General features: G+C 40.3%; 1 protein-coding gene and 1 long non-coding RNA gene across 2 annotated transcripts in view; both read right to left on the reverse strand.

Annotated features, from left to right (window-relative positions):
• Window positions 1-25,572, reverse strand: part of LOC139819259 (uncharacterized) — a 255,776-nt gene that overhangs the window by 146,021 nt on the left and 84,183 nt on the right. The window contains exon 3 of the mRNA XM_071788466.1: window positions 12,934-13,054. Coding sequence (XP_071644567.1) covers window positions 12,934-13,054 — 121 coding nt within the window. The remainder of the gene's footprint in view (window positions 1-12,933; window positions 13,055-25,572) is intronic.
• On the reverse strand, window positions 4,606-7,863 carry LOC139818706 (uncharacterized). Its single transcript, XR_011733486.1, has 3 exons — window positions 5,420-7,863; window positions 5,191-5,339; window positions 4,606-5,114 (listed from the first exon to the last, which is right to left on the reverse strand). It is a non-coding gene; the product is annotated as an uncharacterized lncRNA (long non-coding RNA).

Here is a 25,572-nt window from a genome sequence, read left to right on the forward strand (position 1 = left end):
TTAGATTAGTGTACACATTAGGTTTATTTGATATCTCGTCTTGGCCTTCATATTTGTGTTTCGCGGTCTTGTTCGCGGCGCTGTTAGTATGTAGCGTGTGATGGCGTGTGATGAGTGGTGGCGTGGCGAGCGTGTGCATTGGCGCGAAGCGCGGAAGAAGTCAGTATTAAGAAAGCGCCAGTATCGTAAGCAAGCAAGCAAGCAAGCTCTGTATCACAAAAATAAAGCGATCTAGTGTGTACAGATAATCAGCACAAAAGATATCCTACAATTCCAATCCCTAGAAACCACAGTAAATTACAAAATTATTCATGGTCCTTTGAGCCGGATCCCAGACTGGGATTGAAAAGCACAGCAGGTTAAGTCCGACGTGTTTAACGGATACTGGCGAAAATAAAGGGACGAGAAACAAAGGATTTTTACAAAGCCGTAGGAGTCTCTCTACGCTAACCGAGAGAAATCAGCAGCAGTGTAACTGCAATTAGCGACTTGTCGTTGAGATAGATTAACGAAGCAGACGAGTTTATGCAAAGACGAGGATGACGCCATTATCAACGACGAGAACGAGTTCACAACGAGGACGAGTCTATTCTTCAAAGACGCAGACGATGTATCCATCATTTCAACGAAGTGGACGAAGCCATTACGAAGAAGAGTCCATCGTGCAAAACGGCACGAACGTAGGCTTACCACAGTGGAAGAAGAGGTTATGTTGCGGCGCGCACAATTCACACACACGATTATAAGACACTGCCACGATCCATTAAAGCTTACGAACGGTATAAGGTTAAGGTATTACAAGTCACGTATTAAGAGTACATATATATATTTTAAAGAGAGATTTTGTTGCGATTCTAAGTGTATTCATACCTAAGTTTATAAATTGTACGTTCTAAAAGGAAAGGCATCAGAATGGCGCAAAACGTTGATTTAATAAAAATTAAGCAAAGAAAAAGGATAGCAAAGACTGGTTTCACGCGAGTAGAAAATTTCTTAAAAGAAATAGAGCCCGACGAAGTGTTGAAGTTGAAGAAGTAAGACTGCAATTAAATAAATTGAAAGAGAAAGGGGGGAAAGGCCCGAAAGGGGAATTGGCGTGGCAGATTTGGCACTGGCCGCGGTGAATGTTAGACGTGCGGCAAGACCAGACATTTCCGGTCCGAGTGCCCCAAAGAGGGGGAAAACGCGATTTAGAAAAACTCAGCGGGGAGGGTTTGGCTCGTGTTTTTGAAGAAATGTGTTTGATTTATTTAACTTTAAAAAGTTATTTTGTTCTGTGTTACTGCGCGTTGTCTGTTTGTTTTTCTTAGAGGATGTCGCGTAAGGTACGCGTAAAGAGATCCATAGACGAGTTTGGAAGGAATTTCGACCTGCGGCAGAACATCGGCGAAGACTTCCGGAAGCGAACGGGTTTGAAGAGGACCGCCTGCCCACGGTTTTTGACCCGTAGTTTTCCCGTGGGCCATAGGGCAAATGCCGGGCGGGGACCTGGGGAGCTCTGCGGAGCGCAGGGTCCACGGAAAGCTCCCCCCCCTTGTCAGAAGATTTCGCGGGAGAGCGATGGGGCGGCAGTCGTTGAAGAGGACGTCAATTTCGGAGGACCGGAGCTCGAGGATGAGACGGGATGGACGGCCCTCCCTGGAGTCGGCATGGGGGAGTCTGGCCAGCTCTCCCCAGTAGGCCGATCGCGGGGAAGAGTTGAAGTCCAGAAAGCCGTGCTCGTCTAGGCGCTGCCCTCCAGGAGATTGTCGGGACGACAATCTAGGAAGAGGGGGGCAGTGTTGCGCCCGTGCCGAGACACCCGGTAGAAGCCCGGAAGGCAGTCGTGAAGCGCTGCCTGACGATGTGCCTGACGACGAGTCCTGGCGACGTGTTTATCAACAGTCGCCATTCAGATTCTCCGCCGGGCCTTGAAGCCGAACAGACGTGTTCACGAGCTACCATTGTATTTTTGCATTATCTTGTTAAAAGAATTCTATTTCATCTGAGAGTCTTAATTCCCGGAAACGGGATCGCGCGCCGCGTTCGCGAGTATGTGTGTGTGTGTGAGAGTGCAGCGAACGCGTGGACGAGCGCAACAGTATTATACACTTTTTATTTCTCATAATGAGATGATAATAGTGAAATAAGTCGACAAATCAGTAAAATCGATATCAAAACAAAGCGTTTGAACGGCGTTGTTTCAACAGTTATACTGAATATATATTGATTAAATATAGTTTAAAATACCAATTAAGGTCATGTAGTAGTGTAAATTGAAACTTATACCTGGCCGGGAAGTAATTTACTTATCATAAGCTTAGAAAAGTTGAATCACGCCTAGGCGCTCCACGTCGCTCGAAGGCGCTCCGCAATATGGGCTTAAAAACAACTTTAAAAAATTTTTTTCACATTGGGAGCAATTACACATTATTTTTGACATCTTAAAGAACGTTTTAAGCAAAAAAGAAAAAATTTTTTGATTTTTTTGAAAGTTTTAAGGTGGCCTAACCCCTTAAATCTTAAAATCTCTATTTTCGAAAAGGCACTATTATTTTTTAGTTTCTGTGATTTTGGTAATTTTTACATATAAAAAACTGCGAGCTAGACAAAATGGAAAAATTTTTTCTCACTTTGTGGGCCTGTCACGTGCACAAAAAAAATCTGCGAAATTTTTTAACTTTCTAACGTGAAAGCTTAAAGTTTTCCTTACAAAATCTTTTTTAAAAAATGTTTCTAGATTTTTTGTTACTAAGTTATCGCGGGTTGAATAAGAAATAAGCATTTTTAATTTGATTGCTCATAACTCCTTTTAAAATTATTGTATCGCAATTAAAAAAACAGATTCTTAAAGCTGAAACTTTGCTCTATTGAATGGTATAATTGCCAAATTTTTTTAAATAACATGTAGACATGATACAAATGAATGAAAATAATGTAAAAATTAGTGATTTTCCCTTTTTTTATTTTGACCCAGAAAACAATTGTGCAGGACAATAAAGCAAATTTATTCTTTATGTTTTTTGTACTTTTAACCCTTAAAGCGCACATGGGGTGTAGGATACCCCACTCCGAACTTTGTGCTCTGACAAGTTCCATTAAAATGTCTTTTTCAATAATTTTTTAAACAATGTTAATTTTAAGAAATCGCTATAACTTTTGTTTATCCTTAAAATACATGACTTTAACTTCATTCAGAAATTTTTATGCAATAAAATAGTCAATAGCGTCGTTACAGTACATACTTAAAGACACTGGGGTATCTCATACCCCCAGTGCGTTTTACGTAATTTTTCGGAGGTGTGCGCTTTAAGGGTTAAGTACCTTGCATTAAAATGTAAAAAATTACGTCTAGGAATTTAAGCAATTTCATGTTTTTCCATATTTTCCTTCGTTTTCCATGTTTTCTCCGGCTTTCCGCTATAGATATAATTTTTATGGCCATTTTCGGATCTACGACTCAAAATACGGAAGAATATGTAAGATTTATTCGTTCCCCTAACAGCTCCCAAAACTCAATTTTGTGTACCCTCCTTAAGCAATTTTACATTCTTTTGTACGTTTTGTTCCATAAAACCATAGTGGGCGCCATGAAAAAAATCTCATAGCTATTTAACAAATTTTTTTTAAATGCAGGGTACTTGAAAGTACAAAAAACATAAAGAATAAATTTGTGTTGTTGTTCTGCACAAATATTTTTTGAGTCAAAATAAAAAAGAGAAAAATTGCTAATTTTTACATTATTTTCATCCATTTGTATCATGTCTACATGTTATTTAAAAAAATTTGGCAATTATACCATTCAATAGAGCAAAGTTTCAGCTTTAAGAATCTGTTTTTTGAATTGCAATACAATTATTTTAAAAGGAGTTATGAGCAATTAAATTAAAAATGCTCATTTTTTATTCAATCCACAATAAATCAGTAACAAAAAATTGTAGAAACATTTTTTAAGAAAGATTTTGCAAGGAAAACTTCAAGCTTTCACGTTAAAAAATCGAAAATTTTCGCAGATTTTTTTTGTGCACGTGACAGACCCACAAAGTGAAAGAAAAATTTTCTATTTTGTTCAGCTCATAGTTTTCTATATGTAAAAATTACCAAATACACAGAAACTAAAAAAATAATAGTAACCTTTCAAAAATAGAGATTTCAAGCTTTAAAATCCCTTTTTTTTTAATTTAAATTTTGTTCATTTTTAACAAAGTTACAGCTGCTTAAATTTGGCCTATTTTTAAAGATAAATTTAGTGTTCTTTTAATACCTGACACATTGAAGATAATGAAAGTGCTTCCAGCATGCTCAGATTTTAGATTTTGAGTATGCAACAAAATCGATATGTAAGTATCTCTTCAGATACAATAAAATATGAAAAGTTTAAGAACGTGGTGGATTGCACCAACATTGGTTAGCGCTTAATCGTTAAATTTTCTTTTCCTACGTTAAAAACTAAGCTACAATTTATTTAAAAATTATTGGTGCAATAACTAGATAAAACATCAATTTAAGCATACATGTGTAGTTTAGACAGGATATAAATTCGGGTCAGAATTACAAATGAATGTACCAGCATTTAAGTATACAGTAAATAATATTTATTTACAGTTACAATATATGACATTCGCGTTTGTGCTCCATAGAGCGTTATCAGAGTCGGTAAAAACCTCCAGTTTTGAACTTCTACTTGCGCTTTTATTAATTGCACTAATGTTTCACATTCTAATCTAAATAATAAAAATTATTAGCTTCTTAACGCATTAAAGTCTACAATATTTCACATTACTAAAAAATCATGAGGGGATATGCACGTTAAACTTGTCTTAATAGCAACCAAATGAACAGGATAATAAATAGCATTTCACTATCCCTTCTATACACTACAACAATTCCTGATGCTTCATAACTTTGCTGTTTATACTCATGTTGTACATTCTCTTGTAGCTGTAATGCAATAATCACAGATGTGACGTTAGAAACAGAAGGTTTGAAGCGCTAATATATCGTGCCGATAGAGTTCGTTCCCTTGCTTTTCTTTAATCTTTTCAAGTCACTTCAACGATTCGTAGACCCTTGGTCATTTCCTCTAATCTTTTCAAGTCAGAGTTCAACGATTTGTAGACAGTCTTTAAGGAATTCTGTAAATAATATCAACATAAATGAAGCTTGAGACGAGCGATGACTAAAGCAACTTCTTCCTTGTTAAATACATACATCTTTCTGAGGAAACCTTTGTTTTTAGTGTTGAGAGAACCTAAATCTGCATATGAACACTCTGCCACGGCTATCTGCGGTAAGTGCATCAGGAGTATTGTGCCCCAGGGACCTATTTGTATCTGGTTGCACGACTCCCTTTCTCTCTCCTGAATTAAAGATACATTTTCTTTCAGATACAACTATACAATTGCAAGTATTCATATCACAGGAATTTAGCCACTCACACCTGTCTCCTTGGCCTTGTCGAAGCATAATTGTGCGACCTGGGTGAAGAAGGTGTTAAGGAACTCGTCTTCGTGATCCATCCTCTATTTTTATTTGCAGCAAACGCGAATAAACAACGGTCAAACCATGCGGATTTTTTTTTAATTTCTACTGGTTCGTCCATAGGGTTATATAGCACATAAGTCTCTTTTGTCTATGCAAGTGTCATATGGTGTCGGGGGTTTTTTCGTTTGAATTCCTCGATTGAGGAAATAAGGTGTCTTGTACCCAGAGGTAATTGACATAAGCTGTGTAGACCCAAAAGAGAAAACAATTACTAAAAACAGGGGTTAAGCAACTTTGCCAATTTATTTAAAAAATTGGAAAATAATATATAAAACCTTCCATTGTTTTGTCTTGATAATATGAAGTAAATCAATATTAGCTAAGTATTTTGCGTCTCTCAATTCTTCATCCATAGTAATTTTGAAGTCATCGTATTTTCGGCAAGTCAACAATACGCGATAGAGATCCTCCCTTTCATATCCACAATCACACCTCTCGTGTTCAATATATCTCTTTCTTTTTAGGGAAGAGCCCAAATTAAAGTGATTAGCTCTTAAACGGTTAAATAGCGTCACAAAATATCTCTCAGAGTTTATCACCCAAAACCATGGTTTGGTAGCGAATCTGTCGTAGAAATGCTCGAAATAGAACGCTCCCTTGTGCGCAGAATCGCGCACGATCGATATCTGAGTAGCCTCCCAAGTTTCTCTCTTGTCATGTATCCTGTAATCTCCGACTGGAACCTCAATAGACGGATCGGCCTCCTCAAGGAATGCCTCCTTTGCCAGCTCGTCCGCAAGCTCGTTGCCAGCAATACCCACATGTGCAGGGATCTATATCAAAATCACTTTTTTACCAAATGTTCTCTTCAAATCAAATAAAATAAGTATCGTCTAGCCTCCGTAACGTAACGGTTTTTGTGGACGTTAATATGATTATTGTAGATAGATTGCAGAACCGATTTGCAATCAGACATGATGACAATATCATTTTTCCTGTGCTCACGTTGTAGTACCATAAGTTGAAGGGCTGATTTTACAGCGAAAGCCTTCGCCGTATACGACGAACACGAGCCCGGGAGGTTCATTTTATATACTTCTTCTTGGTCGGATATAACCAGACTAGCACCCGTAGAGCGCCTCATATGAGCCGTCCGTGTAAATGATCTCCAACGAAGCAGACAAGCGGTGTTTCTCGATAATGTCATGAACAAGCACCTCGTCTGGATGTCGTTCGCGCTTCCTCGCGCTACCAATGTCCAAGTCGACAATCGGTCTAAAGTTGTGAGCGCCGTAAGGGCCTTGAAAAATTTCAGATTGTCTCTGGGATCCGATTCCAGCTTTAAATCTCAACCTTTTCTAGATCTCCGATAACAATGAGAGTCTATAAGTCGGCTGACGGAAACGGCAGTAGTTTTCTCGGTCCAGAGTACGCTGCAATTTAAGGCAAAGGTCGTTGTTATTATATGCAATCGCCTTGTTTACAAAGTTCCTACCCAACACATCCCTGAGCAGCATAACCTTGGCTTCGGCTATCAAGACATTGTTAGGGGATATTCCTGTATCCCAGAGCAGTATGGATTTCCATTCCTGGGTTCTTTTTAACTTAAATTGAAACGTCGGGTCCCTGGGAAAGTATATAAAGATGCCATAGTCCGTGACAAATCTTACGAGGCTCTTATAGAGCATGAGGGCCGTATTGACCTCCATGCCCTTGGACACTCTGCACAGGTACCTCATAATAGAATTAGCCCGGTTGATCTTACCTCTAACCTCCTGAACCTGGCGGTGGAAATTCAGGCTGTTGTCTAACCAGACGCCAAGAAATTTAGCTCCGTCGCAGTTGAAAACGTTGCAGCCCTGTACTCGAATACTCAGGTTTTTATCAACATAACCACCTTTATTAAATTCGACCAAAACAGTTTTCTTAGGTTTAAGATCCAGGCCGATCAATCTCAATTTTTCCGCAATAATGTTGACAGCTTGCTTTAGCAGGAGACGATTATGCCGACGGTTATGACCTGAAACGTACAGGCCAATATCGTCCGCAAACTCCACCATTTCTACACCTTCCGGAAGATCCGCGCAAAGGGCCTGGGTGAGAAGGGAATACAATGCAGGACTCAGTACGGCGCCTTGCGGAAGACCCCCGTATACATGACGATCCACGAACTCACCAGAGTTAACGGTAAATCGTACTTTTCTCCGGTTATAAACCATATAGCCAGTTACAAACAAATTTGATTATACCTGCAGGGCAGTCAAGCGCCACCAACTTCTCGAGCATAATGAGAAATTCCATGCAGTCATACGCCGATGAGACGTCGAGGAAAGCCGCCAATGTGTATTCGCCCGCACTCAAGGCGGCCCGGATGTCCGAAGTAATTCTGACCAGATTATCGGCGCGAGATTTTTCTCTTCTAAAACCGCTCTGGGACGCACTAAACTTTTTCTTTTTTTTCGCCCACCAGATCAATCTCTCCCTGATCATTCGCTCCATTAGTTTACCCACACATGAAGAGAGCGAGATAGGGCGCACCTTCTCCCGACTAACCTTATCAATGAACACGATTTGATAACAGGACCAATCAGCGGGGAGCACACCTGTGGACCAGACAATATTAAATAATTCCAGAAGGCAGGTCCTACCCGAATCGGGGAGCAGTCTAAGCATCTTATACTCCATCCCGTCCATACCAGGGAGTCCCTTCTGACCATCTCAATCGCTCTATCTAGCTCGGAACGCAGGAACGGGGCATCGAGTTCCTCGTCGAAGCAGACCAGGTCAGTCCCAGGGGAGGGATCAGTGCCCACGTAGGGAGGGGCCATCAATAGTATTCTTAATTTCCGTCTCTCTATCCTTAGTCAGCCACTTGTTCCACTCAATGTTTTTGCGGGCATTCTTCAAAATTCGCATGGTACTCCACACGTAGGAGAGGCTTGTAAACCTATTTATATCTTTACAGAAGTTCTCGAAGTTCTCCTTTTTTACACGGTTCAGAGTCTTCCTGGTAATTGCACACTGACGTTTGTAATTAATCCACGTATGTAGATTCTTGAGTCTCTTGAATTCGGCAAAAGCAAGTTTTCTGTCCTGAATAACCGTGTCACACTCAGCATTCCACCATTTATGTGATCTTTTGCGTTTTTTTGGGTCGTCAGGGGTGGGGCTAGTAGAAGGATCTCCTCGCCTACCGGAGGCCCGAAGTACAAAGACTCTAAGAGTGTTAGTAAACGCCTGATAATATTTCTCGAAGTTATGCTTGAAGGAAGGCAAATCAGTCAAGAGAGAGGAGCCAATATCCTCCTCGACGAGCTCTCGATATCGAGACCAATCAGTCTTCTTAGAAGATGTTTTGTTGGAGAGCTTTCTGTAGACCCGTGTGGAGGCGTCGAAAGAAAAGCAGATAGGGAGATGGTCACTGTCCCAAGCCTCGTCCAGCTGACGGTAGTCGATACTACCAACAATATCCCCGGTTCCGAACAAAAGGTCGATGTTAGAGTCCCGCTGACCACTGTAACCAACCCGAGACTTAGTGTCGATATTGATATACGTGAAGTTCTCGTCAGACATGAGATTGTACATACATCTTGGATATTGACGTAATTTGCAATCAGGAATACAGCTTTGTGGTACGGAGTCGGAAGGAAAACTCTTTACAAGTTTGGCACGAACGAATAGGACACCAGAGTAAGATTCATGTGAAAGAACTTTTGACATTAAAGGATATCAAAATTTTGTCGTTGGATAAGACAGAATATTGTGATGGATGCGCCTTTGGAAAATGTCAACGTATTAATTTTCGAGAAATGCTAAAAGCAAGTAAAGCAGGTGAGCTGGTTGTCTATGGACCCATGGAAGAACCGTCATGGAGTAGATGTCGATTTTTTGTGACATTTAAGGACGATTTCACACAGTACCGAAAAGTCTATTTTATTCGCCATAAGAATGAAGTTGCATCATTTTGAACAGTACGTTAAATATGTTCACACTCAGATTGGGAACATGATAAAAACTATTATGTTAGATAAAAAAACGGAATACACTGATCAAGCTTTCGTTGAAGTGACAAAGAAGAATGGCATCGATATAGGAAGGTTAGCAATTTATATCCCTTAACAAAATGGGCGAGCAGAGAGGGAGAATCAGACCCTAATTGAGATGTCATGAACGATGTTGTTGACGTATGGAATGTCCAGACGTTTTTGGGCAGAAGCATTACTCTGTGCTGCATATATTTTGAATCGTTCGGGAAAGTTACGAGAAAAAGGAAAAACGCCTTATGAAGCTTGATTTGATCGCGAATATTCTTTACATTACTTAAAGATTTTTGGAAGTGAAACTTTGTTCAAGTACCAAAACAGAAGAGAGATGATAAAAAGTTTGGGAAAACAAGTAAGCAAGGAACTTTCGTAGGATACGAAGATATTACTGAAAACTATCGTGTTTGGATACCGGAGGAGACACGAATTGAAATCAGCCGAGATGTTAAATTTCGTGTAGTCGCTGTTTCGGAAACATTGATAGATTTGAACCAGGGAAAGAAAGAAGATAAAACTTTACAAGAAAAGGAACTTTAAGAAAGATGTATAGAAGAAGAAAATAAAAAACAGAACGGTCAAATGATACGAGGAAGAAATGAAGATGAGCAACCGAAGTCAACTTATCAGTTGAGAAATCGAGCAACACTTTAAGCACCGCAAAAATTTGCTTACATGTGTCATAAATCTTTTGTCGAACTGAACTCCTATAATGAAGCATTGCAAGCACCGGAAAGAAAGAGCTGGATTAAAGGAATGGATGACGAAATGAATTCTCATAGGAAAAATGGTACCTAAGAGTTGGTGGAGCCTAAGTCAAGATATGCATTTCTTATCAGCAAAGTGGGTTTACTGTATTAAAACCAAAGCCAATGAAGAAGTTGATCGTTTTAAAGCCCGTCTGGTTATTAAGGGATACGGGCAGATTTATGGTGTAAACTATACAGAAACCTTTAGTCTTGTAATTCGATACGATACGATACGATTATTACTTTGGTTAGCTGCTGCAGACAATCTGGAAATCAATCAATTTGATTGTAAAACGGCCTTCTTAAATGGAAAGTTGGAGGAGTCAATCTTCATGGTACAACCGGAAGGCTATGATGATGAGTCTGGACGACTTTGCAAATTGATTCGGAGCTTGTATGGACTCGAACAAGCACCTAGGTGCTGGAATAAAAATTGAGTCAATTCCTAGAGTCCCTCGATTTCACTAGATGTCCTTTTGATCCATGTGTATTTATTAAACAAGAGGATGGATGCTAGAGGATGGATAATTATTGGTGTTTATGTTAATGACGGACTAGTACTTGCACACACAAAAAAAAAACATTACTGAGTTATTGTGTCAATTGCAAAATGAATTTGAAATTACCATTTGTAATGAAGTTAATCAGTTTTTAGGTTTTTAGATAGACCGGTTGGACAATGGAGATATCAAAATTCATCAAGCTGCCTATGTACTAAAGACGTTGGAAATGTTTCAAATGGATGATTGTCGATCTTCAAAAGTACCTGCGGACCAGGCATCATATTATATGATGAAAAGGAAGCCGATATTGAACTTCCTATTTCCTCTGCAATTGGGCGTCTTATGTATCTTGTGGTTACTACAAGACCTGATTTGGCCTATGCAGTTGAAAAAGCATCTCAACAAATGTCTAAACTAATTGGTTTATGGAAATTTGTCAAACGTATCCTTAGATATTTAAACGAAACAATTGAGTTTAGGGATTACTTATAGCAAATCCTCTGATAACTATTTAACTGTATTTACTAATGCAGATTATGCTAGGGATTTGTTAACAAGGCGCTCCACTACTGGTTACGTGTCAACCATGGAAAGCGGAGCTATGACATGGAGTAGTCAAAGCTGTGTAGCCTTGTTGACCACGGAGGCCGAGTATGTGGCGGCATCCATAGCTGCCAAGGAGCTAGTATGGTTGCATAATATCATCATGCAATGAATTCAAACCTGGAATTCAAGATTGCCTCCTTGTAGACAATCAAGCTGCGATTCATTTAGCTAACAATCCTGAACAACACAAACAAACGAAACATATTGCAGTGAGATTTCACTATATTCGAGAATTGGTATTGGATAAGAAGATTGTCATAGAATATATCAACATAAAATAATCAGGTGGCAGATATGTTCACGTAACCCTTAGGACCGTTACGTTTAAAGAAACTCAGCTATAAAATTGGACTTATGTAATCTGAATACAATTTTAGGGAGTGTTGTAAGAGAAAATTGTATTAGAGAGTTAGTTATTTTTATGTTTATATTATCTATATTCGTATTGTCTATATTCGTTTTTTATTGGATACATTGCGTATGCGCGCGTCGCTTTTCCCGCGTCGTTGCACGCTTCGCTTTTGCCTCCTTTGTCTTAGACTCGGCACGACGTTCGTCTTGATCTGTGTTGGCGTTTTATTTTACTGCTGTAGTCGAGACTTATCAGAGTTATCGTAATAAACTCAAAAGAAAACTGTATCGACTTGTTGTGAAAACCTAAAGAACAATTAATTTGGCGCCGACTTCAAAAATTGAAAGGAATTCTTAAAAGTATTATTCATTTTGCACCGATTTCAAAAAATTGAAAGGGATTCTTAAAAGTATTATTTTATACTTTTTAAAGTTATTTTTAATTTTTTTTTTAAATACTTTTTAGTGCTTTTTTGAAGTCGGTTCTATTTAAAAAAAAATTTTTTTATTTTATAATTTTTTAGTGATTCATTAAATTAATATGAATAATTATTATCGCATATTTTCTCACAGCTCCGTACCCTGATGTTCTAGCGCGATATTTTATGTACAAAAAACCTTCTTGGAGAATTGCTCTATAGGACAGTAAAAACCGCATTTAAATTCGTCTAGTAATTTTAGAGAAAATTGTGGACATACATATATACATGCCGAATATAGACTTCCTTTTTTTGAAGTCGGTTAAAAAGAAAATAGCCAAGAATGTAAACAGCTTATAGCGAAGAGAGTTTCAAGGCGACTAAGGCACTTGCTGAGCCAGTTAGTCGCATTGTAAGCAGTTCGAAGACAATAATATCGCAAGCTCGCATTTGACCTTTGGCGACCTTGAATCATAGCGCGTTGAACTCGTAATAAAAAGGACTACAAATGTAGGTGTTTACACCACAAAAAAATACCGTTGCCATTTATTTAAAAAATGAAGTTGATCTTTATTTGACCATGATGCCTCCACCCAAGATCAAAATTTTATTATCAAAATATATACTTCTTGATATCTTACAACATCGTAAAAAAAAGGTTTCGCTATCTCGCATCGTTTCGGAGAAATTCTAGTACGTTGATTAAAATGGGACACTGTATAAAAGGATCAGAAAATTACAAAACTTTATAATACTATAATTTCAAAAGCGTTTTAATATAACTTATACAAAGAGAACTTACTCGACGGAGATGTTTAAAGTTGGTTGAGGGTAAAGTCCTTCAGCGACACACGTTATTTCAACTCCATCTTTGTCATCTATAATCTTTTTCCTATATGCAAGTTCAAATTTTTCTTCTGTAGCTGTAACAAAATAAAATATAGTAAACTATTTGTGAATAATATTTAATTTGTAATTAAATAAAATATTTATTTAATTAAATTTGTACGGTTTTGATAGAAAGATATTATAAAACTCAATAAATAACATTGTTTACTACATAAGTTTGCATTCTAAGTTATATAAAATAGACCTTTAAATCAAAATAAAGTATAAAAACTTGGCGTGCTCGGGTCGCATTTTGATGTACATATATATTTCTACGAGTATATTAACTTTTTTTACATATTAATAATTTGCAAATTTGGATGTTAAATATTACCTGCAATAATATCAATGATATATAATTTGACACAATATAGAAATATTAAAATATTATGTATGTTTCATAATATTTAAATATATTCGCAAATTACGATTTTATCAGAAAACTAATGACAAATTATTAATGTTTTTTATTTATTTATAATAGGAAAGACCGGGGCGAAGTCGTCACCGAGGCGGAGTCGTCATTGCAATTATCTCGAAATCTGTATGTTGTGTGAACTCGCCATTAATACTGTAAACGCGGTTTATGGTGCCCACGTGCCCAACGGAGTTTAGTGAGGTTATGTGCCATGGTGTGATTCTTATCGAGGCAAACGTGTTTTCGGAGGTCGAAAGTAAAATTTTTTGCGCGTCGAAAATTTGTAATATCTTAAATATTATTGTCTCCAAATCTCAAAGTAATAATTAAGTGATTCTACAGAGTAATGCATGCTAAACACGAATCCAGTGAAGTTTTTGAAGTGAAACTTTTGAAGTGAAACTTCTTTAGGCACGGTAGTGTGTTCGATTCGCGACACGAAAAAGTGTAACGGAAGTGAAACTTCTTTGGTACGGTAGTAAGTTTGATTGTGCGACACGAAAAGTGTAGCGAAAATTTGACCAATAGGCGTACGGCGTTGGCGAGACGGTTCTTCTTCTGGCACGGTAGTAAGTTCGATTATGCGACACGAAAAGTGTAACGAAAATTCGACCAATAGGCGTACGAAATGAAACTTCTTTGGTACGGTAGTAAGTTCGATTGTGCGACACGAAAAGTGTAACGAAAATTTGACCAATAGGCGTACGGCGTTGGCGAGACGGTTCTTCTTTTGGCACGGTAGTAAGTTCGATTATGCGACACGAACAGTGTAACGAAAATTCGACCAATAGGCGTACGAAATAAAACTTCTTTGGTACGGTATAATAGTAAGTTCAATTATGCGATGCGAAAAAACGTCACAAAATAGTGTCACGAAAATTCGACCAACAGGCGTACAAAGTGAAACTCCTTTTGGATCGGTAAGTAAATTCGATTTTGCGACTCGAAAACGCGTCACGAAAATTCGATTAGGCGTACAGACGGATATAGTGAGAACTGCGTGTAACACTATATTTTCGAGTTACGGGCGGCTTGGAGTGACTAATTCCGTTGTATTGTTTTTGTATTAATTTCAGAAAAGTTATGGCAAAGCCTTGCCTTCAGAAGTTTCACTTCTAACGCGCGTGGCGACCACGCGTTCATATTTTTTTATTTTTATTGATTTCTAATATTTTATGAGCGTCCAAACTTGAAACTTGTGTCCGGGGCGAAGTCGTCACCAAGCCATATCATGGAGGCTTCCGGCGAAAATTGAAGTCAAAGAAGCAGCAGTGGTCGGATTTCGGCGAGGACTTGGATAATATGTGCTGCGTGTTCTCAGAGATGACAGAATAAAGCTGACGAGAAACGTGCGAGCGTAGGGCACATAAGTATGTGCGCTTTTCTTGTAATTATTTTTTGCCATCGTGTTTTTAATTAATGTTTCCATTTTTCTATTACAAAATAATTAATAAAATGTATTCTATTATTTTTCATGATTGGAATTATGAATTTTCATTTAAAATTCAATCCAAGAATGGAGTGACGACTTCGCCCCAGCCATTTTGACATTTCAACTTTTGCACCTTTGTCGTTTTTACTCTATACCAGTTGAACAAAGCGACGTAGACCAAAAATGTTCTTATAAATTTTGTAGCCAAGGGTTCACTCTTTACAACGTTATACCACATTTTACTAAAATTATGTTTTATTGTTAAAAATCGGCACCGAAAAAATAGTGACGACTTTGCCCCCCCCCCCCGGTCTCCCCTAAATGTTATATATGTTACAGTTAAAACCCGAAATCCGTCAAAACCCGAATTTACTGGTAAATTCTAGTTTTAACTAAGCCAGCTTGGCAATTCGCGTTCTAACTGAAATAATTTAGTCAAAACTAGAATTGACCGAGTGCTTTAGCATATTCGCGTTCTAACTGAAAAAATTTAGTTAAAACTAGAATTAACCGACTGCTTTAGTAAATTCGCGGTCTAACGTGTTTCTCTTACAGTCAAAACGCGAAATCCCTTAATCGGCAATGCTATACATACATGTGTTACGCCCAAACACCGAAATCGCTCAGTGAGCAAAAAAAACATCCACAACGCGATGTGTGCATTTGAGAAACGTCCATGACGCGTTCTGCATAACTTGCATGTACTTTAAGTTATAAAGCGAGGTCCACGCTGCCTACCGGCGGAGGTGTGTGCGGGAAGGGGGGCCGAAGGCCCCCCTCGCATCCCGCGCGCGCGCGCGCGTGTGTGTGTGTGTGTGACGCCCTTTAAAAGTATTTAAGTGTTTAAAGCGCGTCAACTAACCTATGTAGGTTAGTGACGCGTTTTAAAAGTATTTAACTGTTTAAAGCGCGTCACTAACTTACATAGGTTAGTTGACGCGCTTTAAAAGTTTTTAACTGTTTAAAGCGCGTAACTAACCTACATAGGTTAGTTGGCGCGCTTTAAACACTTAAATACCTTTAAAGGGCGTCACTAACCTACATAGGTTAGTTGACGCGCTTCAAACACTTAAATACTTTTAAAGCGCGTCACTAACCTACATAGGTTAGTTGACGCAATTTAAACTCTTAAATACTTTTAAAGGGCGTCACACACACACACACACACGCGCGCGCGCGCGCGCGCCTTCGGCCCCCCTCCCGCACCCACCTCCGCCGGTAGGCAGCGTAGACCTCGCTTTATAACTTAAAGTACATGCAAGTTATGCAGAACGCGTCGTGGACGTTTCTCAAATGCACACATCGCGTTGTGGATGATCGGCACCGTCCACAACGCGTCGTGGACGTTTTTCAAATGCACACATCGCGTTGTGGACGATCAGCACCGTCCACAACTGTACTGACTTGCACGACTGCACGTATTATTAGACAATTGACAAGCGCGCCAGCGACACGTTAGAACGCGAATTCACTAAGAGCAATCAGCCAATTCTAGTTTTAACTAAATTATTTTAGTTAAAACGCGAATTTACTAAAGCGGTCAGTTAATTCTAGTTTTAACTGAATTATTTCAGTTAAAACGCGAATGTACTAAAGCATTCGGTCAATTCTAGTTTTAACTAAATTCTTTCAGTTAGAACGCGAATTACCGAAAGGGCTTAGTTAAAACTAGAATTTACCAGTAAATTCGGGTTTTGACGAATTTCGGGTTTTAACTGTAACATATATAATAATTTTTTGACCTCATTAAATGCAATCTGGGCACGCCAAGTTTTTATACCTTATTTTAATTTTAGGTCTATTTTATATAACAAAGAAGTCACAAAAAATTAAAATAAAAGGTTATTAATTAAACATATGTAGTTAAAAATGTTATTTTTTGAAATTTAAATTTGTCTTGTTAGAAGGATTTGTTTTGATAGAATCTTTTTGTGTTTTTGCATCTATGTTTTTGAGGAGTGTTCGGCGCTCGCCTCATTGTATATGTATAGTAATTGTTAGTATAGTTGTATATTCATTAGTATAGTCGTATTGTTCGTGTTAATATTCGCTTTATTTAGTAGTTATTTTGGCCTACTTGCCATTAGGCTTTACCATGAGCTGTTAATGCTCATTATTCGGTATATTACCGATAAATCAAGTTATTCTTGGTGACTCGCGCGAAACGTCGGTAGATCGCGATCGAATTGTATTGTCGATATTTTCGCGATTTATTAATCGATGCTGCCATTCACCCTACGAGGGCACCCGTTATCAAGGAAGAGCAAGTACTCGCTCGCAACATGCGTTCGAGAACTTGCTCATCACTCATCACCACGAAATCTTGGGGTGCACACCTTCGCTTCGGTTGCACATTTGAACCTCCGGGAGGCCCTATAGTGCTCGCTCCTCGCAGCGCAATCTCGCCTGCTCTTGCCTGCTTTGCCTGCCTGCTTTGACTGCCTGCTTTGACTGTGCTTGCTTGCCACTCTGCCTGCTTGCTTGTCGCCTAAGCCTACCTGTTGCCTGCACGTGCTTGCCATAACCAGCTTCGCCAGAAGAAGGACGAATCCATCCAGGAGACGACGGTCGACCGAACAGTAAGTCGCTTTTGTCTTTTGTTTATTTCGCTCGCTTTGAGGAGACGCCAGCACACCTCCTTTGGTCCTTCGAGTTTATAGAAATTTTGCAAACGAGGGGACGAGGGGACTTTTAGTAAAAATTTATTGAAAGCTTTTTAAGAGCACAAACTCTTTTTAGATTTTGTATTGTACACATTTTTGGTGTTTTTTTATGTACTTGAAAAAGAACGCGATGGCCACTTTATTAAAATTATGTTAAAATATATTTAGTTTTTCATAGCTACATTATCTTGTGTGAATGTAAGGTTTAAAAAATTAAAAAAAAATGAACGCGTGGTCGCCACGCGCGTTAGAAGTGTAACTTCTGAAGGCAAGGCTTTGCCATAACTTTTCTGAAATTAATACAAAAACAATGCAACGGAATTAGTCACTCCAAGCCGCCCGCAACTCGAAAATATAGTGTTACACGCAGTTCTCACTATATCCGTCTCGCCAGTGCCGTACGCCTGATCGAATTTTCGTGACGCGTTTTTGAGTCGCAAAATCGAATTTACTTACCGATCCAAAAGGAGTTTCACTTTGTACGCCTGTTGGTCGAATTTTCGTGACACTATTTTGTGACGTTTTTTCGTGTCGCACAATCGAACTTACTACCGTACCAAAGAAGTTTCATTTCGTACGCCTATTGTCGAATTTTCGTTACACTTTTCGTGTCGCATAATCGAACTTACTACCGTGCCAGAAGAAGAACCGTCTCGCCAACGCCGTACGCTTATTGGTCAAATTTTTGTTACACTTTTCGTGTCGCACAATCGAACTTACTACCGTACCAAAGAAGTTTCACTTCCGTTACACTTTTTCGTGTCGCGAATCGAACTCACTACCGTGCCTAAAGAAGTTTTACTTCAAAAATCTTGTAGCATTTAGTATATTTAACCGTTGTTCTGCGGCGTCCGAGCCAAAGTAATAACTGCTCGTAACTGTAAAACTTGCAAGCCTATTAGAAGATTTTAAATAAACGATGTTTATAAAAATGACTACAAAATCGTCAACTACAATGAGGACAAATGTTTCGTAAAATTTTTTAGATTAAAAAATTTTTTTTTTGGGTAAGGAAAAATAGCGTTGATTCAACTAAATAGACCTTACTGCGCCGCTTAGCTTCGGCCGAGTCTCTAGTCAAGCTAACCTGAGAATCAAGAACTGCGCCGCTGAGCGTTGGTCGAGTCTCTAATCCGTCATGCTGCATAGTAAAACGATTTACAGTTGTATTTGTTTTTCAGAGGTTATTTGAACGGGGTTGTTTCGCCCTGGGGGCGAGATTTGCGATATTAGCGAGTTTGCTCGAAGGACCAGAGGGGGGTAATTAAAATCCTTTCACGACTAATGATAAAACGAATAAGCGAAAGCGACTCACCGTTCGGTCGGCCGTCTCCCGGAGGGATGTCTTCCTTCCTCGGCAGGCACGTGCAGCAAGCAAGTAGAACAGCAGGCAAGTAAAGCGAGGCAGCAAGCAGTGAGCAAGGCAGCAGGCAAAGCAAGGCAGCAAGCAGGTAAATAAGAAGGCAGGAGAAGTTCACACTCCAGGAGGATCGAGGCTTTTCGGAGATTCGAGTCGGCGCGTGCCGTAGATGTGTGCCCCGAGATCTCTTAGCGATGAGTGCGTGTGCGCTGTAAGACAGCGTTGACTATGTGTGTGTGTGTGTGTGTGTGTGTGTGTGCCGTAAGACGGCTTGACTATAAGTGTCTGCCGTAAGACGGCTCGACTGTAAGTGTCCCCGCGGTCCTGGAAAATGTCGCCGCGAGCGAGTAGTTGCTCTCTTTTCGGGGGGAGTGGGTGCCGTCGGCGGATGGGCGATGGCAGCACCGATAGGTGAGTCGCACGCTTTTGCTGCTCGCGATCCGCCGACGTTTCGCGCGAAATTACAAAGAACAACGATAACTAAGCTCATGACAATTTTTAACGACTATTTACAACTATGTACAAGGCGATATGCCAAACATACCGCCCACCAAAATACGACGTATTTTCTACACTTGGGCAGGTTCCGCAGGTTCCTCTGGCAAAGTGTCCATCGGCAGTGGGCACAACTTCACCAGAGGGCGAGTAAGGGTGCCATCCGCTGTCCTCACCGTCGCGACCCGAGAGACGCCGTCACGGCCCGGTGTAATTCCACGATCCGTCCTCGTCTCCACTGTAAGGGAGGGGCGTTCTCGTTTTTTAACAGGACCAACGTGTCCTTTTTTACCGCGGGCGCCGACTTTAACCACTTTGGTCGTTGCTGAAGGGTGCGCAGGTACTCGTCATGCCACCGCTTCCAGAACTGTTGATGCATGTGCTGCACCAGTTGCCATCAATCGAGCCTACCTATCGGCACCGGTTCTAGGTTCAGATGTGGGACGGCTACGAGGGGTTCCAAAGTGAGGAAGTGCCCCGGGGAAAGCACCCCGAGGTCGTTAGGATCGGAGCTAGTGGGGCATAGGGGCCTGGGGAGTTCAGGATGGCTTTGACTTGTGTTATGAATGTGCCAAACTCTTCCACGGTGAGGATCTGCGCTCCTATGACGCGTTTCAAGTGAGTCTTCATGGACTTGACCCCCGCTTCCCAGAGACCACCGAAGTGTGGCGCCGAGGGGGGATTAAACGTCCACTGAATTCTTTCTCTCTCTGAGGCGGCCTGCATGCAGTGAACGAGCTCTCGATGAGCTTCAACAAAGTTGGTGCCGCAGTCGCTGTATATCCGCGAGCAGCGGCCGCGCCTAGCGATAAAGCGTCTCAGAGCTGACAGAAACGATTCAGTAGATAGAGAAAACGCGAGTTTTAGGTGAACTGCTTTTGTGGCGAAGCAGACAAAAAGGCACACGTAGACCTTGAACGGAGTTGCTCCGCGTGAACGACGATTATAAACTGGGAATGGCCTAGCATAGTCGACCCCAGTGATTGAAAAGGACTTGGCCTGACGTACTCGGCCTAGGGGCAGATCCGCCATGGGCGGTTGCACAGTGTGTGGATTCGCCCTGAAACACTGATAGCCGCGCGATAGGCAGCGTTTTATGGCCTGATGGGCCCCCAGAATCCAGAAGTTTTGTGACAAGAGATAATGTAACGCTCGACGTCCCGGATGTAGGTGGTGGGTGCGCTCTACTATAAGTTCCGTAAGTCGATGTCGGCTAGGCAGCAATGTTGGGTGCTTAGCTTTGTATAAGATGGCGGAATGAGTCAGTCTGCCGCCCACCCTGAGGACTCATTCTATGCAAAACAACGCGATTGAATGAATTTGACGAGATATAATAAAGTCGAATGGAATTCGATTTGATCCACGGCAAGAGTGAGCGTATTTGGTCTAGTTCTATTAACAAATCGGAGACAATATGCGAACACTCTGATGAGTTTGTCTAACGACGAAAAGCGGTCGATAAGCGAATCGACAACCGTAATAGAATTTACGTCATCGACAGGATTGTGGATGGAGACGAAGGCGCGAGAATTTTCTTCCTCCTTGGGAAGATCCTCAACTTCCAATGTCGTTTCTTGAGTGGGTTCGAATTCGACGAGCCACGCAGGGCCGGTCCCCCACAGCGGGTGATCGACTAGTTCCTGGGAAAACAAGCCCCTTGAGCAACAATCAGCGGGGTTAGATTTATTATACCAATGTTTCTAGCAAGAGATGTCTGTGTTGGACTGGATGCGTGCGACGCGATTGCGCACGAACGTCTTCCAACGGTGCGGAGCCGAGCGTATCCACGCGAGTGTAACCTCAGAATCCGACCAGGCGTATGTATCGTCGATGGCAACTTTAGGTCGGAGAATTTTCCCGACATATTCTAACAAATCTGACAGCAGAACAACCGCGGAAAGCTCGAGTCTCGGTAATGTGATGGCCTTGAGTGGGGCCACCTTTGATTTGGCGGTGAGCATACGCATCACCATCCCGCTCTCGGCGACGATCCTAATGTACACAACGGCTCCGTAGCCCTGCTCACTCGCGTCACAAAATCCGTGACGCCGTCTCGCCTGACTACGTTATCTACCTCAATAATGCGAGGTATGCGAATGGAGGCTAACGCGGAGAGCTCCGACTTGTACCTTTCCTATCTAGAACATATGTCCGAAGGAGGCCTGTCGTCCCACTCCACTTTGAGCATCTAGAGTCGTTGGATCAGTCGCTTGGCTGCGAACGTAAGCGGCGTCAAGAACCCCAATGGATCAAAGATGCGAGCTAGTTCAGAGAGAATGATGCGTTTAGTGCAGTCTCTGTCCAACGGGTTGACCTGAAAGCCAAAAGCTGTCCGTTTGAGGATACCAACGAAGTCCGAGTACCTTAAGAAATTGATCTTCCGGTGATTCAAAGGACAGTAACGACTGGCTACGGAGTTCCGGATCAAGATCGGCTAAAACCGACGGATGGCTACTAGCCCACTTTCTGAGCTCGAAGCCGGCAGTTCTAAGCAAGGCTTGTAGCTGCCGCTGCAGCTCGCGGGCCTTCTCCTCTGACTCAACGCTTGCCACCACGTCGTCGACATAAACACTCTCCTCTAAAACGGCCGCGGCCAACAGGTAGCTTATTTTGCCTTCAGTCGCTAACTTCAACAAACAAGCAATCGCTAGGAGCGGAGAGCATGTCAATCCAAAGATGACGGTCAACAAAAGGTAATCCGAGATCGGGTCGTTCTCTGAGAAACGCCACAAGATTCGCTGGTAGTCACACTGACCGAGTTCGACCAAGATTTGAAGGAACATCTGCTTGACGTCTGCGGTGAGCGCCACGAGACCGATCCGGAATCTCAATGATATCACAATTATGTCTGACTGTAACTTTAGGACCGGATCGCAACATTTGATTCAGCGAGACGCTGTTCAGATCCTTAGCTGATGCGTCGAACACGACACGCAATTTCGTAGTCGTGCTATGGTTCCGGGCGCCGTGCCCGTGAGCGCGTGATACCATCCCTTCACGGCGTAATGCATTTTTTTCGAACTCTGCCCGAATCGCGTCTTCGGCGTCGAACTCGGTAGTCTTTTGTATGACTCAGAGATGCGCGTTCTCAAAGTCCTCGGCGATCTTCGCCACGCTCGGGTAGCGGGCAAGAAAATTTTATAGGATCGTCGATTCGGTCGAGGTCTTCTGGACAAGATCATGGATCTCCCGCATCCGCCGGACACATAACTCGCGATAACAGGGAGCTGACTTTGACTTCGACATGTTGGGTTGATACGACTAATAAAGCGATTAAAAGCAACGGCGATCAACTCCAAGGGCACTCAATGTATCGTCGTTACGTGAAAATACCGAAGAGCAATAAGCTTCGAGTTCGTAAGTTAAAGGACGAAAGAGAGAACAAAAACAAACAACCGTTCCGTTTGCCAAGGTGACGAGTAACGGATGGCTCGGTTCGACGTCCTACGCGAAGGCTCAATGGAATATTCACGAGAGAATATTCTTCAACTGTAATGCAATAATTGACGCAAGAATAGAGCGGCGCAAACGCAAGGAAACGAGAATCAAATACAGGATAAATATCAAGGATGATTGCAGAGGGTGTACAAAATAATAGTTGTATCAATAATCAAAATTGTCAAATATAGTGGCACGGTACCCGGTTGCGGCGAGAAATGCACTCCAATATCTATGGCGTTACGATTAGATCGGGGTGCGTTGTGCGCGGTGTTACGGCACGAGCAGCATGTACGACACGAGCGATATATACGACACGAGCAATAATCCACGACACAAGCATTAAGTACGACAACTTCTTTTGACTCGATTATAATTGCAATTATAACGTCTAATAATCAACTTGAAAGCACGCCAGAGTGCGGAGATATTTTATACCGGGAACCAGCGCCGACAACAATAGTCCCGATCGATGGCAAATGTTTTCTCAAGGATTCCAACGATCGGAATAATATGTATTACGAGTCGTGCCAAAGTTCGACCCAGCAGCAACGAGATGTAGTGTAGCGCGTTATTATTAAACGCGAGTCTATGTAGAAAAAACTTTCTGTAGGTCACTCAGGAGGGTGACCTTGACAACATATGTCAAAGTCAAGGTCATTGGGGCTGGGTCCCCTATTATGCATATTTACTAAAATATTTATAAAAAATGTTTTTTTTTATCACCCAGACAATATTTTCTTAAATATTTAAAATATATTTTTGGAATATTAATTTAAATCTACATATTTATTGTTTTATAATCTCTTTCCAAAATATTTAAAAATATTTTAAATTTATTATTGGTTCCATAATCTTTTTTCAAATATTTTAAAAATCTTTCCGTGGTAGTTTGGAACGACGCCGCTAGGCGGCGCATGATGGTAAGACTAACTCGTAAGTTCAGTTGAGGGCTAATATAAGCAGGTCTCTAGCGAAGCAAGAGCATGACATTCGCAAGATATGTATATATTTCAAATATCAAGATGTACCTATTATTTTACAGATATTAAAAAAATCTTTCAAACATGAAACACACAATTATTGCTGATTGGGTTAAACATATTTTATTTTTTGAAGTAATATTTTTAAAAAATTTTACAAATATTATTGAATATATTTATTTGCAATTTTATAAAAATATTTTTAAAAATATTTTTTGAAATTATCTGGCGGACATAGAAACATTCTAAAAATATTTTTGTGAATTATTTTAATCTTTCTAAAAAATATTTAAAAAATATTTAAAAAATATTTTGTGTTGTATGGGCGTTTTGACCGCTTTCGTTCAGACAAGTCAACAAAAATTCTTTCTCTGGCATGATTTTGAAGCCGATATGAATGTTCCTGCCAAACGAGCTGTAATGAGTATTGAAATCTATTTGAATTTATTTTTTGTGTAGTCCTTACAAAACAGTAAAAAACTTTTTGATTCAATTTAGCTTATTGCTCTATTTGCCCACGAGAAGTGGTCTGGTCTTTATCAGACATCTTATATAATATATATTACTAGCATATTTTTCAGTAGCTAGTTACGATGTTATGCATTGTATTCCAATGTTATGCATCGTATTCCAATTTTTCTGATACATGTATGAATAATATTACGTACTTAGTATTTTATTACAGTGTACTGCAATATTTGTACTGCAATATTACAGTGTACAAATGTTGAATTTGAATATACATATCAGACAGTAATAACACTATTCAACAAAAAAAAAAGCACAAGAACGAATCTTGCGGCATTCGAAAGGTTTTTGGATGCAGAAAATGATCCCGTTTGCCAAATTACTCTATCACGTCACAATTTTGAGATATTTGCAGTAAAAATTGCAAAAATGGGCTATTATAGTGTATTTTGGCATATTATAACTACGATATGTGACGTATTGAAGAAGTTTAATCGCAATCAAAATTAAGTATGTTTTGTTAGGACTTTCATCCCTTAAAAAGAATTTTTCCTTTTAAGGGGAGACCGGGGCTAAAACGTCTACGGGGTAAAACTGTCAAATCAAATATCTCGCCTGTATATTGTGCGAACTCGCTATTAATATTGTAAACGCTGCTTATGGTACCCATGTGACCAACGGAGTTTCGGCAGGTTACCTGCCGTGTTATGATTTTTACGAGGACAAACGTGTTTTTGGAAGGTAAAAGTGAAATTTTCTGCACGTGGAAATTTTGTAATATCTGCAATAATATTTGCTCTCCAAATCTCGAGGTACGTGATTATAAAGAGTAATGCATGCTGAACACGAATCCAGTAGTTTTTTCATTATCGTTGATGTCTAATATTTCGTGGGCGATCAAACCTGAAACTTGTGTTTGGGGCTAATCCGTCAGTAAGTCGGATTCTGACGAAGACTTGGATAATACGTGCTGTGTGTGCTCAGAGAAGTTGACAATAAACAGAGCATATGGGAAACAGTGCATTGCGTGCGAGCGTAGGGCACACAACACATGCGTGTACTTGTCAGGATCTGTATTCACGTGCCTAAATTGTTTTATGGAATAGGTAAAACAATTATTTTTTAATAATGTTTCGCATAAAAATTTTAAATAAATTTTTATATTTTTCTCTTAAAAAACAATTATTAAAATGTATCTTACCATTTTCAGGATTAGATGTACGTATATGTATTAAAAATGCAGTGTGACAGATTTGCCCCAGGGGGTGACAGTTATACCCCGGCATTTTTGAAATT

Source organism: Temnothorax longispinosus, chromosome 9 (assembly GCF_030848805.1).
Source record: "Temnothorax longispinosus isolate EJ_2023e chromosome 9, Tlon_JGU_v1, whole genome shotgun sequence".
NCBI lineage: Eukaryota > Metazoa > Arthropoda > Insecta > Hymenoptera > Formicidae > Temnothorax > Temnothorax longispinosus.